Source organism: Pollicipes pollicipes, unplaced genomic scaffold, assembly GCF_011947565.3.
Source record: "Pollicipes pollicipes isolate AB1234 unplaced genomic scaffold, Ppol_2.1 Scaffold_2555;HRSCAF=2994_pilon_pilon_pilon, whole genome shotgun sequence".
NCBI lineage: Eukaryota > Metazoa > Arthropoda > Thecostraca > Pollicipedomorpha > Pollicipedidae > Pollicipes > Pollicipes pollicipes.
The window spans coordinates 29,709,859-29,727,568 of NW_023596136.1; the positions used below are offsets into that span (position 1 = coordinate 29,709,859).

The window sequence follows — 17,710 nt, forward strand, 5'->3', positions numbered from 1 at the left end:
GGACAGCACGTCAGCTGGGGACACTACACCTCAACACTGACAACGCGTCAGCTGGGGACACAGCACCTCAACACTGGACAGCACGTCAGCTGGGGACACTACACCTCAACACTTGACAACGCGTCAGCTGGGGACACAGCACCTCAACACTGGACAACAGCGTCAGCTGGGGACACTGCACCTCAACACTTGACAACGCGTCAGCTGGGACACTGCACCTCAACACTGGACAATGCGTCAGCTGGGGACACTGCACCTCAACACTGACAACGCGTCAGCTGGGGACACTGCACCTCAACACTGACAACACGTCAGCTGGGGACACTGCACCTCAACACTGGACAGCATGTCAGCTGGGGACACTGCACCTCAACACTGACAACGCGTCAGCTGGGGACACTGCACCCTCAACACTTGACAACGCGTCAGCTGGGGACACTGCACCTCAACACTTGACAATGCGTCAGCTGGGGACACTGCACCTCAACACTGGACACACGTCAGCTGGGGACACTACACCTCAACACTTGACAACGCGTCAGCTGGGGACACGCACCTCAACACTGGACAGCACGTCAGCTGGGGACACTACCTCAACACTGACAACGCGTCAGCTGGGGACACTGCACCTCAACACTTGACAATGCGTCAGCTGGGGACACTGCACCTCAACACTTGACAACGCGTCAGCTGGGGACACTGCACCTCAACACTGACAACACGTCAGCTGGGGACACAGCACCTCAACACTGACAATGCGTCAGCTGGGGACACTGCACCTCAACACTGACAACGCGTCAGCTGGGGACACTGCACCTCAACACTGACAACGCGTCAGCTGGGGACACTGCACCTCAACACTTGACAACATGTCAGCTGGGGACACTGCACCTCAACACTGACAACGCGTCAGCTGGGGACACTGCACCTCAACACTTGACAACACGTCAGCTGGGGACACTGCACCTCAACACTTGACAACACGTCAGCTGGGGACACAGCACCTCAACACTTGACAATGCGTCAGCTGGGGACACTGCACCTCAACACTTGACAACGCGTCAGCTGGGGACACTGCACCTCAACACTTGACAACGCGTCAGCTGGGGACACAGCACCTCAACACTGGACAGCACGTCAGCTGGGGACACTACACCTCAACACTTGACAACGCGTCAGCTGGGGACACAGCACCTCAACACTGGACAGCACGTCAGCTGGGGACACAGCACCTCAACACTGGACAACACGTCAGCTGGGGACACCGCACCTCAACACTTGACAACGCGTCAGCTGGGGACACTACACCTCAACACTTGACAAAGCGTCAGCTGGGGACACAGCACCTCAACACTGGACAGCACGTCAGCTGGGGACACAGCACCTCAACACTGGACAACACGTCAGCTGGGGACACCGCACCTCAACACTTGACAACGCGTCAGCTGGGGACACTACACCTCAACACTTGACAACGCGTCAGCTGGGGACACAGCACCTCAACACTGGACAGCACGTCAGCTGGGGACACAGCACCTCAACACTGGACAACACGTCAGCTGGGGACACCGCACCTCAACACTTGACAACGCGTCAGCTGGGGACACTGCACCTCAACACTTGACAACGCGTCAGCTGGGGACACAGCACCTCAACACTGGACAGCACGTCAGCTGGGGACACAGCACCTCAACACTGGACAACACGTCAGCTGGGGACACCGCACCTCAACACTTGACAACGCGTCAGCTGGGGACACTGCACCTCAACACTTGACAACACGTCAGCTGGGGACACTGCACCTCAACACTGGACAGCACGTCAGCTGGGGACACAGCACCTCAACACTGGACAACACGTCAGCTGGGGACACCGCACCTCAACACTTGACAACGCGTCAGCTGGGGACACAGCACCTCAACACTGGACAACACGTCAGCTGGGGACACTGCACCTCAACACTGGACAACACGTCAGCTGGGGACACCGCACCTCAACACTTGACAACGCGTCAGCTGGGGACACAGCACCTCAACACTTGACAACGCGTCAGCTGGGGACACTGCACCTCAACACTTGACAACGCGTCAGCTGGGGACACTGCACCTCAACACTGGACAACGCGTCAGCTGGGGACACTGCACCTCAACACTTGACAACGCGTCAGCTGGGGACACTGCACCTCAACACTTGACAACGCGTCAGGTGGGACAACGCACCTCAACGTTACCGGGGTTTCACGCTAGCAGAAGCTCCTGGTTTCTAACCCAGCCTGAAAGGCCACACAACTGGATACACATATTTGAGGTCCTTCCTGCACTTGCACAAATCCATAGTGGCCATTAATTAATAAAAAACAACGACCTTATGTCGTCACAGAACCTTTATGGCATACTTGGCTACTGAGGCTATATGGCGTCGCCTGCCTCTCACCCTGCCAGCAAGGGCGAGCACCGCGGGGAACCCGACCCTGTACGTCTGATTTTCCGAGCGCGCGGCTTATCAACCAAAGCCTGCACCGACTTACGCAAGTGGCGCACGGCCTATAGCGTCCAATCAAACTCCGGGTCAAAATAGTGCATTAGGGATGACAAATGATACTGTCCATGGGAAAGATCAAGAGTTCGTGTCGCTAGTTCCACTTTTGACTTGCTGCCATATCCACATGTGTTATTTCTCACCGTCTGGGCCATCCTGAAGTGGTCTTCCTGAGCAGGCGTCATCTCCCACCAGGTGTTCTCTTCCTTCAGCCGGCCGAAGCTGAACACATTTTCATTTGTGGAGTCCATGATGTCTGCTCCCACCGCTGATTCGGCAACGGATCACCGGATCAACGGATGATGGTACATGTTTGGACTGATCAAAGTAATCAGGTGCATACAAGGGGCCAATACGCTTCTTCGCATGTGACGCCATATTGGGTATTAGGTAGCTAGGTGAAATGACCCTGCATGCCTCCAGAAAGCGACAGTTGACAGTTGTACATCCGATCAATACGCACACCGCCTGAACGCACTTACCTCCACAAGGCATGCCGACAATGATATCCACAGTGAATAGGCAACTTGGCGTCCATGTCGACATCGGGCTCGAACCGGAACTTGAATGACGACATGTAGTATCTAATTTCTGTGACTACCAGCAACAGCATCACCCCAAATGTCAGGATACTTACTGAAACAGGAAAATAGCAAAATTGGAGTACCCTATGGAAGTGGTCCCAGTAATTGACACCTGTGCTATTGTTACACAACAGTTTGATGGAATGACTAGTGATGGCATATAAGCTGGGCTACAAAAGTCATTAAACACCTTGCAAACGTCCCCAAAGCGAGATGTGACCCAAGGCAAAAGCTTGATGCGCAAGATGTAAAAAACACCTGACAAGAGGCTTTTCGGATTCCCATTCAGCTATCCGGGCAGCAGCGGATTGCATCAGATGATCACTAGAAAAATATGCTGCAATGTCTACATCCGTTTCAGAAAAATAAGAAACCTTAGAAGTAATAGCTTGCCTCAAGGGAGCTATGGAACCCAAATAAAGCTGAAAATCTTGGGTTGTTTAAGCTTTTAAGCACTCAGCCTCTGATTAAATATATCACTACAATGCCACAGCTTGGCCAAATATTTTGCCTTTAGTAAACACCTGGCCTGTCCTAATAACCCAGGAATATTCTTCTTGCAGCAGATGACTTCCTGTTTTCCACCTTCAATTGCCTGTTCCTGTGATTACCCCATCAACCATGAGCAGATAACAGGAAAAGTCAGCCTTCCTATGCCACAGCAGTCATAATATTTCTTCCATAATTTGAAGATTGTCCAGACTGACCCTTGCCTAAATGGCAATAGTATATCATATGAGGGTTGTGAGGCACAAGGTATTTTAGATGGCATAATGAAGTCATTGTGTAATTCCTTCACTATGGGGAGATGTGGGAAGACAGCCATCAAAGCACTCTTTTAGATTATGTCAATCATCTTAAATTAACCTTGTCCAAATAGAGATGAAGCCACAAAGCAAATACCAGCTCTGACAACAGAGGCTGGGAACCATTATGGATGAAAGATAAAACAGGAGAAAACATGGCATACATCTAGCAGCTGTATTTGATACATAGCATGACATGTGGCCTCAATGATATTCTTAAAGCTTGCTGATGCTTGCAGGCCAGGTCAACAAAGGTAAAATCATGTGAAACTATATTTAATTCCCAACCTTCCAGTATTCTTACATGCTCAGATTCAGAACAATACATAGCATATATGTAAAAAATGGGAAACATCTGAAAGTATGTAGTTGTTTGCACTTGCAATGCAAACTATGATGTTATATATACATCATGAGAATAATTGGGTACTAGGTCCAATATGATGACCTGGTACCTTGCAGTACTGGGCCATACCAGTAAACATGTCATCAAAAACTCAATAAGACAATGCAGACAATGACAAGACAATGAAAAGAATGCTCATGCATGTTTTAATAACTTGTATCTGCTTACTTGTGCCTCCTGATCTGGTGGTTTCCACATATGTGTCTGATATTTTGGGGAAGGCATCCAGCTGCTTGACAGCTTCTATAACACTCTTCCTCTGTCTTAGCTCCATTGTGCCTGTAAATTTCAATGATCTCAGAATACAACAATTACTGGTCAATAAGCAGTACACAAGTAACACCTGACAAGACAATGACAACATATAATGCATGGGATAATATCCAATACACTCCCTCATGCCAAAGCATCATATTCACAATATATGGAACAATGCTGAAAAAACATTTTAAAAGAAAAGGATTAGCAGATCAGGGTATACTGGCAGGGTACACAAGATCTTGGAACAGGTAGGAGAGGGGAGAAGCATGACTAGAGACTTTAAGCTAAAATGTAACTGCTGACAATATGAGCACACCTAGAACCTTTAAACCATAATTCAACTGCTGACAATCAGCATTTTTGCATAAAAAATAACATCATGTTTTTTGCATTGCTTGGATTACATGTCTACCTTGATTTTTTATTATTGGCCTTGATTACACATGCATATGAAGACATGCAAAGATTTGACCAGCAGACACATATGTCATCCAAAGACAAAAAAGCCTGAACTCCATTTTTCAGAAATGAAGCTTATTATTTCATCTCATGCAGCTTGAAGAACTGCACTTTGAGATGCAGTCAAAATTATCGAAAACTATGAGTCCAAACTACTCTTTCAAATCACATATGCATATTTAATTTGGTGAAACCTACATATGCTTCCCTCAGCAATTTCCAAACCACCCAGGTTCTTTTGAATTTAGACGGAAGACATGCCCTCCCTCCACTGTTTAATACCCCACTGAGGACCACATTTACTCCAATTCCCGCTAGACCCTACCGGCTAAGGTGTATGTGTGCTTGCGTGCTCCCTGGGTACGATATGGCAGACTTTGGTAGCTCTGTTCCGAAGGTAGTAGTTTTTCTTCGGTGTGTTGAGAGTAAATTTTCAGGCCGCAAGCCGAAGATAAATGTATGTATGTAAACCAAATGTACGCATCGCAAACATAGACACGCAGATGTCACCAAACACAAATGTTCGTCATCAGATGTTCGTGAAATTGGCGATGTATTCAGCGGTTTATTAAATGACGAGCTCTAATTTCCCTGGAAAAGTTCTCAAGGTGAATAATAGCACGAGAAAATCGAAAATGACCGTCATTTTACAATAGCATGTGACCTTTGAGGCAAAAAACTGGGTCAATGCATGGAAAATCCGATATCACCCCAAAATTACCTGGCCGATTCGCAAAATGCGTCGAAATATTCACAAGGGAAGAGCTAGAGTCTCCGTCAAAAAGTCCTGACATTTCAAGGTCATACTTCAAGGTCAAATGCGGGCTCAAAGGACGGGAAGCTCGATATCACCCAGAAGTTACTGGCTGATTTTAAATTTGCAAATGTCAGAATGAACTAGAACTTGCAAATATCAAAAAGGATCTGTAGTTCTTTCCGTGGTGAACATTCTGGTGCTGGCAAGTTTAAAATCGGTCGGTTCTTTTTGGATGATTTGGAGTTCCCGTCCTTTGAGCCTAAATTTGACCTTGAAGGATGCCCTTGAGAGGTCAGGACTTTTTGACAGACGTTAGCTCTTGAGCGTTAAGATATCTTAATGTTTGTAAGTTTAGAGTCGACCAGAATTTTTGGGTGATATTGAGTTCCTCGTCCTTTGAGCCCACGTTTGGCCTTGAAGGGTGGTCTTGAAGGGTCAGAACTTTTTGACGGATGTTAGCTTTTGCGCTTTTGAATATCTATGTGCTTGCAGCTTTCAAATCGGTGGGTAATTTTTGGGTGATATTGGGTTCCCCGTCCTTTGACCAAGCCTTTGACCTCGAATGTCACATGAATTGTAAAATATAGGTCGTTGACGATGTTTTCGCGCCATATTTCATCTTGAGACTTTTTTAGAGAAATTGGAGCTTGTCGCTGTAGAAATCCCTGAACAAAACGCTGTTTTCACGGACATCTTAATCATGACGTTCGTGCTCACTTATGCACGCGTGCGTAAAAAAACATTTGGCCGACGTTCGTGTTATCTAAAATTTGCGATGCGAGAATACGCACTTGTACAAATGTTCGCCGTCGTTATTGGAGCTTTAAGACGCACTCATCTGCTGAGGCTATACGGCGTCGCTCTCCTCTCGTCCTGAGAGGAGGGGCGGGTACCGCGGGAAATGTGTGCAAATGCTCATATCGTAATAGTTCGAATAGGCTATCATTGTGTCATGAATGTTCGTAAGGCCCTCCCCCCCCAATTCGAGAAGAAGCTAGGCGAAATCGGAGGAGTAACTCATTTGCTGGAGTAACTTGAGGGTAGACCCTGTTGTTTTTCAGTGCTCCCCCCCCCCCCCCCAACTTAACAGGGGCAATTTTACAAAACTGTGTCCTTGTTGCAGGCACATCATCTTGCATCATGGCAACCCATTAAGAATGTCAGCAACAGCTTGACAGTCTTGATTCTGTCTCTTTAGTTAAATGCAGGACAATCGGTTACGACACTACCTAGTTGACAATTTGGGAAGACCCATTTTCAATTGACAGAGCCGTTGGTAAATTAAGCATATTTATGAAAAATCGAAACTAGTTTTGACCAACGATGACATGGGCTGTAGCTGAAAATCACTCAAAAATTCGTGCACTCAAACCAACGTCATCCCGAGATTGGGAAGCGGGCAGCGCTTTTTCGAGTATTTATTCGAAGCTCCGGTAGTGGGGCCGATGTCGAGGCCAGGCTGCCGACGGTTCCTCGAACGGCGGGCCTGACCTCACCAGCGGCGGGTGGCGCACGTCCGTTCGCGCCGCGCTGGTCCGTTTTGCAGCTGCATCGGTGAAGGTGTCGCGACTGGGGCTGGTGAATGGTGCGGGAGAGCCGGGGGCGGGTCTGGACGTCTGGAACACGTCACCAGGGCGCCCACGGACGCCAAGACGGACAGCTGCCGCGGGAGGACCGGGGGCGGGTCTGGACGTGTAGAACACGCCACCAGGGCGCCCACGGACGCCAAGACGGACAGCTGCCGCGGGAGGACCGGGGGCGGGTCTGGACGTGTAGAACACGCCACCAGGGCGCCCACGGACGCCAAGACGGACAGCTGCCGCGGGAGGACCGGGGACGGGTCTGGACGTGTAGAACACGTCACCAGGGCGCCCACGGACGCCAAGACGGACAGCTGCCGCGGGAGGACCGGGGGCGGGTCTGGACGTGTAGAACACGCCACCAGGGCGCCCACGGACGCCAAGACGGACAGCTGCCGCGGGAGGACCGGGGGCGGGTCTGGACGTGTAGAACACGCCACCAGGGCGCCCACGGACGCCAAGACGGACAGCTGCCGCGGGAGGACCGGGGGCGGGTCTGGACGTGTAGAACACGCCACCAGGGCACCCACGGACGCCAGGACAGCTACTGCCTTTGGGGCCTCATTTATAAATAAGATAGGTCATGCTCTAGGAGGTCAATGGATTAGGAGGTCTATGATGTGTCAAGGAGGCAGCTTGGCTGGCTCGGGAGGGCCACTTAACAGGCTAGGAGGAAACTTCACTGGGTTAAGAGGCACCCTCTATACTCAGGAGGCCCATTTCAAGCATCAGATGGCCGAAGTTTCGAACCAGAATGATCTACTTAGGGATAGCGGGGCCCTTGGCTAGCTTTAGAGCCCCCCTACCCCTTCGTGAGTCGGAAGTAGAAACCACGCGCCGGGCGCAAAAACGACTGCCAAAAACAACGCTTACGATTTTTTTAGAATGGGTTTAAACCATTCAAGGACTAGAATGTGGCGTATGTCTTCCGGCTTCCACCACCATATTCCAGCAACACATCGCGGTGCCGTAAAGAATAATCCATCATTATTATCAATCTAAAAATCGCACAGTTCACCGGACTAATTTCTAAGCGTACGAATAGATGTCCTGAAGCGTTTTAAGACACTTTTTCAGATGCGCCATGTTTTTATCTGCTCGTTAGCCGTCACTTACCAGCTACTAATGCCAGCAGCAAAGCCGACGCGGCGCGGCCCATGGAGACTGCAACGCCGGGCGTCGAGGTTGTTGCTAAGATTTGCGAGCGCGTATGTTCGAAACCATGCCACATAGCTTTTTCTCGGTAACTGATTGTGAATGAATAAGTGAGCTACATCTGGGTTTTTTTGGAGGAAGGGGCACTATCAGGGGTTCCTTAAGTACACGCGAGCCTGCCCCCCCCACCCCCCCCCCCGCCCCACGCCCTCCACACGACTCGAAACGTTCCTACGCCTGTGCTCTAATCTCCTTTACCTTAACACGCTCCCGGGTGTCAGATAGATACCCTTCGCTCGGATGGGGGGTCGATTTGACCCCCTGAGATCTTGGGAACTAAGAAAGCCAGAAACACCAAATTTGTAGGGTGTATTGACCTGTATGTGAACTCACTTAGGTCAAAGTTTCAGGTTCCTAGGTTATGACCTTCGGGTCAGAAAAGGTCAAACAAGGCCACGTTTTAGGTTGGTGTCCAAAGTGCCCCCAGAACCTAGATAACCGTTTCTAAGCAAAAGATCACATTCTCATTCAAGGTCAGTGTCCTTGTTTTACCTTTTGAAGGTCAAGGTAACCAAAATCATGCAAGATTGCTTTGAGTTTTGCATTTGACTAAGCGACAAAGATTACGCTGGGCAGTATGTTCCTAGACCAAAATGTTGGCCTGGGTCATTTTAGGTCAATCACCTATTCTGACCTCTAAGAAGTCCATGGAAGATGTATAATGCGGTTCCTGCTATCAATAAACTCGAAATGAGTACCAGAAACTATCCCATACAGCAAGCCCCAGAGTAGCGAAACAGGTTGGTTTTTACCTTCGTGTGACCTTCATACCTGACCTTAGGTCGATTTAATTTGCTCATTCAACTGTTGTGCTGCCTAAAAAAGCATCTCAGAGATGTGTGACTTCGTCTAGCACTCCGTTGTTTGGTCAGATTGAATGATTCCCTAGAAATTGCCTTCGCTGAAACCATGGTCTGACTTTGACCTGCCATAGGTCAGCGACTTTACAAGGTACATCTAAATTTTTGATGCCAAACGATCCGATATTTAACTGTCTACAGCTATGCAAAATTTGGCGCGGCTACGCCACGCCGTTCGGATACCATTCTGGAAGAACCTTTGGGGGATCAATTTGACCCCCACCCAAGCGCATGTTAAGAAGCGAGAAACGCATGAGCCTCACAGGATATAAGGACATAGGTCAACAAGTTTTTGGAAGCGTGCTGGTGCAGGAAGCGCACATCTTGGAGGGCTGGAATCCTAGTCAAGCGTAAGACGCAGGGACTGGGTCCGCCTTTTTATGTTGGTGTGCGTGCATGACTTCGGCACACCGATGCTCAAATAGCGTGAGGGCTATGGTAACATTGGTTATCATGAATTACAACAACTCGTAATCCAAGCTACCCTTAGTAAACAGAACTTTGAGTACTTGGGCGGATCCTTACCTTGTCCCCGCCGTCCGCCCATTTGCACATTTTTAAGCACATAAGAATTCCTGGCACTGAGAAGAACGTGAAGGGCATGAAAGAAAGAACTTTTATGTGAGCGCGCAGAGACGCAGCGCTGGTCTTCTCCCTATCCTCTCTCCCATCCCTCACACGCCCACCTCGCGTGTTTTGGAGTCGCGCGCCGTGCTTGTTGGGAACCGCATCGCATAATTAGCGTTGACCTGCCAGGTCAACGCGCACTACCCCAGGTGGACGGAAGCGGAGAAACCAAAACGAAGACCCACCGTGGGTCTCGAATCCACACCAGCGCACCAACGCGAGCAGAATCAGTGCAGATGAGTGTAGATGAGTGTAGTGAGTGCAGATGAGTGTAGATGAGTGTAGTGAGTGCAGATGAGTGTAGATGAGTGTAGTGAGTGCAGATGAGTGTGGAGATGCCACAAGCAGAAGGCGAATTCGGTCAGCCTCACCTCTTTCGACCATGAATAAAGGAGGCGCTCATAGCGCGCTGTTTGGGACACGGCCGGCTGCCGAGTTTACGGGAGGACCAAACACGAGAGGCTAGTCGGGCGGCGCTGCCACTGTGTACAAGCCCGATCTAAGTTTGGCAGGTTGACACTGAGCGAGCGGTGTCTCGCGCAGAGACAGTGCTGGAGCGGGAGTGGGTGGGTAGATCAGTGCGCCGTTCTCCGCGGCGTCGGAAGCATTTCCAGCTGTGGTGGATCCTCTCAAGCAGCTGCCTCCGCATAGGGAGCAACGGGGCACCTGTCGCTACAGCCGACATTCTTTGTAGATCTTCAGTCATGCGAATTGACATTCCGCGCTTGATTAGTCTTCTACACTTCTGCTCCGGTTTGATTCAGGGTAAGCATCCACAGTTATCAACCCATGATCGGGCATGACCATTGTTTTAGGAGAAACGCTAAAAGTGTTGGGTGCATCATTGTTTTCGTAAGCAAGACAACATATACATGTAGTTAGCATTGCCCAATTCCGCGCTTTGGTTGTAGTGGGCTGCAGTTGAGGCCAGTTTAAGAAAATGTGACGTTAGCTGTCTGCCGATTCATTGTTGACGCTCAGACCGGACAACGCTGGGATTACTCAATGCCTAGTATAATCCGCCCTTGCCTATGTCACGCGGATGGTTTCAAGCCTTATTTTGTCTGGCTACCGAGCTTAGCAAGGTACGAAATAAACGGATGCATGACTTGCATTGCGGATAACACAACTTGTAGATGAAGTAGTAACCCCCTGAGGTCTAAAAATATATATTGGTAACGAGAAGAAATCCCTAAAGACAAAAAGACGTCCCAAAGTCTTGAGAAGCGAACCCATGGACGAGCAAACCTCCAGAGAAACTCCCGTAAGATCTGAAAAACTTCGGGTTCGGGTGCCTAAAATAGGGCGGTGCTCCCAATTTCGACGCCTGAAAATGTCGCTAGTGCAGCAAGGATAAATTTAAGAATAAAAGGGCTCTCCCGGGGCCCAATGAGGCCTTTGCTGAGCCTGGTGCCGTGAAGCCACGGCCATGGTGTTTGAAAAAATACACACAAACTACCCTCTAGCCGACCAAGTTTCCAGACATGCAAGACTCATGGACAACCTTTAGCGCTTAGCGAACAAAGGAAATCGAATGCGTCGAAGGATGAAACATTCCGTCTGGGTGCTGCATTTTAGCACTGTCGTGATCCGCCTTCCGGTAGTTCGGTGATGGAGATTCCGCCCCGCTGCGCATTGTCGCGTGCCCTGGGACTAAAAATGATTTTAAATTGAAATTGTGGCGCGGCTCACACAACGAGAGGCTTGTTCTGAAAGTAGCGTGAGTTACATGATGCATAATCTAATTTACATAACCTAATTTGCATTTCTTGATTAGCCAAGCCATTCATCGGGACGTGGTTAGGTCTCTGGCTTCGAAACTGAACTCGAATAAAAAACAATGGCATGAAGCCGATGTCGAAGCCGAAGCCAATGGCATGTATGCTTGTAGCTGGGAATCCGAAGCAGACACCAGTGGCGTCATGGATTCTAAAAACAAAGCCGAACTTGAATCCATTGGACTTTAAATTTTTCACCCACGAAGCCGAAGCTGATGTACAATGACTTTAAAATTACGAAACGCGGAGCCAAAGCCGAACCCATAAATTTAAAACCACGAGCCCACAGCCATAGCCGAACTTAGTATGCACCGTTGTTTTACTGAGCATACTAAATTCGTTAGTTTTAAAAACCCACGAATTTAGTTGGTCCAAAATAACGTGTGCCCTCTGAAGAAACTGCATGGAATCACAAAATATGCTCAGATCCTGCGAAATAGTTGAGATGGAGTGTAAGCATTACGAAGGGAAGGCTTTTCGCGCTGTCGTGTTTGTCTTGTGTGATGGTATGTAGGTACACAACGTTTCGGACGTTGAACACAAAGGACATAAACGGAAAAGACAACACAGATTTGCATTCTTTTCGGTTAGAAAGAACACAAATTTGCACCCGTTCACGTAAACCATCTGAGATGAAACGAAAGAAACTGGGAGAAGTGGAGTATCGGTATGTGTGCATGAGTGTGGGCGAGGGGACGGGGTGAGGGGTTCATAGATAGCAAGCGGTTGTGAAATGGCGGATTAACTGTGACACAAAGTAAGATGTTTGTTTTTTTGTTAGCATGAAAGTTGATGAGATAGCTTTGTAGTTAAAGTCTGCCTACTGCATTGCAAGCAAAATATTCATTAACACATTTGGTGGACTTTGCGTCATGCGGCTGTCCGTGCATTTCACGTGATTCTAATGGCTTCATCAGCAGGTAGCCATGCCGAACAGAAGCACATTCGTGCTGTTGAGGGAGCAAGCGTGCGAATACGGTGCCCGCAGTTCGCTCGGACGGAGGAGCCCGGCCAGGTACGCGTCGTGCTCTGGTTCAAAGACAACGCAACCAACCCAATAAGAAGGTAAGACCGGTTTGCAAGAACCGTGGGTAAGATCCCGAACGCAGGATGGGTGTAGATAAAAAATTTGAACTCATCAGGTTAATTATTTGACCGGTATGGTCAGAACTGACTTTGTTTATTCTAAATAGAGTTGATCTATACCTGACGCGTGCCAATGTGGAGTTGGTCTCCAGCATCAGCAATGACTAAGAATTCAAAGCTAAGTGGGTCACGTCGGTGGCTATATTTCGTGACTCCAAAATTATTTTCCATAATTTCCGACAAAAATCACTCATTAATTGTCATTTTTACTGTTGGGGGCATGAAAAGTGAAAGCTTTGTTCACATTTCCAGTCTGCGAGCTGTGTACCGACCGGTAATTTATTCATTGGTCTGCTGAGAGTGACTTATAGGTCAATCGATTAGATATGTAGTGTTGTATGGCATGTGACAGCTGGGAAGGGATAGCTCTACATATGTGACATGGTGCGAAGGTTTACGGCACTCGGAAGTAAGAAATAACCCAAAGGCATGACATATAAAAACCACTGATTAGCTTATATAGTTTTGCTGGTAACAGATGGAAAGACAGCTGACCACAAAAACTACATGTATTTTTTGCCAGTTCTGTTGTCAATTTGAGTAATGCGCTAATATATATATATATATATATATATATATATATATATATATATATATGCATACTATATAATTAGTATAGCGATTTCCACGCATATTACCTCATTCACAACGCATCCAGAAAGCTGCAAATTATTGCATTGCTAACTAATGCTCAGACCGAAAAGAACGGCTATAGGCATTTATTGCATTGCCACGCATGGGACCAATCTGAAAACGTATGTTGACAAAAGCCTAGTCTTTAATGTGTTGGGTTCTCAACATGCCTGAATGAGAAGGACTGGATTTAAAGGTTTGCTGCGTAACGAGCATCAACCCCTGTGATTTTGCGACGCAAAATTTACATAATACATTTCATGACAACAGTCTGAGGATCGCGACGATTTTTGTACGTGGTCTAGTTTGAGGATGTTAATATAATGTACTTCAATGGGGAAAGAATGCTCATCATCATACCACCCTCACATTTCTTTTGTAATTCAGCTGAAAACCTCGTGCACCCGGTGACGACCACCTCTCCGCAGCAGAAGTCCACCCAGCCGTGACAGATCACTACGGCAGGACGGCCCTTGAACATGACCTTTACTTTATATTTCTGGAGCCAGTCGCTGGAGCGAGTACAATGACCAAACATGCAGTGCCCAGTTTTTCACGTCATTTAAAACAGAACGGACATGAATGACAAACATTTCATTATCCGGGTAAAACTGCTTTGACAACTTTTCAGTGTTGACGGCCGCCGGAGGCTCCCGCTTGTGGCGGGCGAGGTTGACCTCCAGCTGACCTCTGTACAACGCCGGGACAGCGGCCGCTACCGGTGCCGGGTGGACGCCGTAGACGTGCCGACGATCGTCACATGGGTCGGTCTCGATGTTAAGAGTAAGCCGGACGCTGCATTCGGTTTTTGTTGCTATGTCGTGTGTTAATTCAGAACTGTGACTTCTTGCATGTTTTGGCGACTGACTCAGGGGCTTCGCTCCATGCCTTCGACGGGCCCGAGTCCCCCTACCGTTCCCTGAAGAGGATGGTCAAAAGGAATACAGAACCAAATAAATTGGAATGTTGAAGCACCGGGCACTAAGCTCATTTCTACCACATAGTATCCTTTTGATAACTCATGTATTTTTGTCATTCAAACCCGTTTGCATGTTAGGCCAGTCAGCAAATATTGGCAGGTTGCCCACGAGGTAACGCCTGGATAGGGACAAAAAGAACTGCAATATTCGGTAGCTGTAAGCATAAGATGGCTGGTTTTAAGGCATAAGGACTTTGCAAAAATCGACAATACTTACCACACCACAATTCAATACAATTGCACGAATATCGTTGCCATTCCAGTCATTTTAGCTCTCACGTTCTGACACCCAATATGTGACGCTGTGTTAAGGACTGCCCCAAACACAGGTGAATACACCGAAAAATTATAATGACGCATACCGAGCAAAAGCATGGAAAAAAACTTCCCGGTAGGTATCAGTGTTCATCACAACTACCAGAGAACTCTTTCTAATCGCATATAACTCAACAGCATTGCTAAACACGTGTCAAGTTACCCGAAAGCTACGCACAAGGCGTCAAAGTCTGAGGACGACGTTTGTGTGTTCAGCATGGACAGAACACTAAGGGTGTGCAGCAATTACAATATACTGAGATCCGCGGGGTCTTTCGCTGCTGCTAAAATGTCTACTTACTCGTCTTAGTCGTCTACTTACTCCACTTAGTCGTTCCTCGCTGCCCGTGCTCCATTGCCGCATGACAGGTTAGCACACGTTCACCTATTGGTGCGTGCGCCCCCCGTGAACGTGTGTTTCAAGGTGCTCGTAAAACCGGTCACGAAAGCACGCTTTGTTTTGCCTATGTACGATTCCTCTGGACAGAGGCTACCAGAGAACTTGAATGCTACGTTCTTCCATCAGCATTCTGCTTTCCGCCGATTGACTCATGTCTGGCTAACCATAATCTCATCTGAACACGATGAGGTCTCGAGGGCTGAGCGAACTGACATGGACTTATGACCGGCACTTCCAGTCCACTACCCGGAGGCTGTCCACGCCCTTGATGGTCCGGTGACTTTCACCGGCTTGCACAGCTCTCCGTCTATTAACTGAAGTTTCACATATAGGCAATGTGTTTATTTGCTTCTCTATGACTTCATCGCAAACCTGATGTATTTCTAAAGAGGGGCGTGCGCCTCCTCAGCACTTAATCATGTATATCTTAATAGATATCATAAATTTGATAAAGGGCTACTATGTGCGTACACCCCTATTTTAAATCGAGAACGTGCTCTTCAAGCGACAGACCTCACTCGGTGCTCCTGGTGCCTGCTGTCACAGAAAAGAAAGCATGTTTACGACGACTACGCTTAGACGGCTGGGAATCAGAAAACGCATGCTCTACTCTCTGCATCTGTCATAGGACTACGGTCTAAGAAGTCGCGGGGTTGTGCCGAGTTAGATCGCCGCAGGATGGTGGTGATTGGTTTAACGTACATTTCTGGAGGCTTATCTGCCACCTGCCTGCAACACAAAAAGCGTGTCGGGGAATGGAGTAGACGCATTGCGTTTGGTGTATTCCAGAGAGAAATAAATATCGACGGGGTGACGGTAAACACAGCTTCGAAGCGCCGAAATTTTTCAAGATAGCCATTGCTTCCTTGGTGATCTTGTTTAACCAGTACCTCCTCGCAAATTGAAGATCGATTATTTTTAGCGAACTTCCAACTCGTCATGCCGAAACCTCACAAAGCCTCTCTTGTTTACATCACCTTCGAACTTATGTCAAAGGGTTGGTTGCGCTATTTCGTATGACAACCATTCTGATGACCTGTCCGGAGGCTAGCCTCCACCTATCTATCCTTTCAGTTATTGGCATGCGTGTTGAGGTTGTGCAGGATCAGTTTCACTTTTAGATGTAGACATTTCCTGTCAGTAGTCCACATTATGCATTTTCCGTAGCCTCTTCACCGAAAATGAATCATGTACCCACTGTTTTCTAGTATGCACGTGTTTGAACGCGACAAGACTTCCAGAAAACTGTCTTGTCGCGCCTCAAAGACCTTCTATAATCAATAAAGAAAACCTTTTTGTGATCACAACAGACTGTCTTCTTAAGGTGTTGAGTGGGCCTTTTACCCAATTCTGAGCTCCACACAACGATGCAGTTCAAGGTGGGTTTCAAACGGTAAGTCATTCTTTCTTAAAGCGGTCTTTTATAGGATGTTTTTTAAATATTGTTTTTTATATTTGACGTTGGTAGCGGGATGTAAGCGGCCGAAAACCAGGGAAAATCAGGTTTTGGGTTATGTTAGGTCAACCTCATCGGCTGAGACCCCAACCGAGTTAAAAAGTGGCACCCCTGGACTAACACATGATTTCTGGGAAACCCGATGTTCCGCAACATTCCTACCTACCTACCTGCCTACCTAGAGTCAGTAGGTAGGGAACCGGGCTCGAACTCACGTCACGAGGTAGGTGCCCTGGCTGGAATCCACGACATCAGGCGGGTAGCCAGGCTTAAACCCACGACATCCGGCGGCTCGAACTCACGTCACGAGGTAGGTGCCCCGGCTGGAATCCACGACATCAGGCGGGTAGTCAGGCTTGAACCCAAGACAGCCGGCGGCTCGAACTCACGTCACGAGGTAGGTGCCCTGGCTGGAATCCACAACATCAGGCGGGTAGTCAGGCTCGACCCACGTCTCGACACACACACGCCGGCGACCGCCCCACCAGCTTCGGTCCATACGCGACAACCGGGCTCACAGGAGCGATGACGCGTCCTCAGGGATATGATGAATAATGCTAATTGCGCTGTCGCCGGTGACTGCCGGGTGCTGCAGGGACGGCGGGGCTGGCCAGCGAGCCAGTGTCCACCTCGTGCATGTTTATGTGGAGGTCACATTGGTCATGTCTGCCCATTGTCGATCGCTGAGACGGTGCCCCCCCCCCCCCCCCCTGTGCCGGCAGAGGCTCCCGAGGCACCGCAGCTGGTTATTCACGACCAGTACGGTGAGCAGGTGGTGACTGGTGTCGGCCCGCTGCTGGAGGGAGCCGTTCTTAACCTCACCTGTCACCTCCGCCACGGTGAGCCGCTGCTGTCGGACGACTTATGCGTGTATATATATATATATATATATATATATATATATATATAT

The 17,710-nt window shown here is 48.5% G+C and overlaps 1 protein-coding gene across 1 annotated transcript in view; it reads right to left on the reverse strand.

Annotated features, from left to right (window-relative positions):
- Positions 1–5,331, reverse strand: part of LOC119100033 (endoplasmic reticulum-Golgi intermediate compartment protein 2) — a 92,715-nt gene extending 87,384 nt beyond the window's left edge. The window contains exons 1-4 of the mRNA XM_037223152.1: positions 5,253–5,331; positions 4,503–4,613; positions 3,021–3,174; positions 2,682–2,806 (exon numbers count right to left, since the gene is read on the reverse strand). Of these exons, the coding sequence (XP_037079047.1) occupies positions 2,682–2,806; positions 3,021–3,084 (189 nt within the window). The 5' untranslated portion in view covers positions 3,085–3,174; positions 4,503–4,613; positions 5,253–5,331. The remainder of the gene's footprint in view (positions 1–2,681; positions 2,807–3,020; positions 3,175–4,502; positions 4,614–5,252) is intronic.
- Between the last annotated feature and the right edge of the window lie 12,379 nt (positions 5,332–17,710).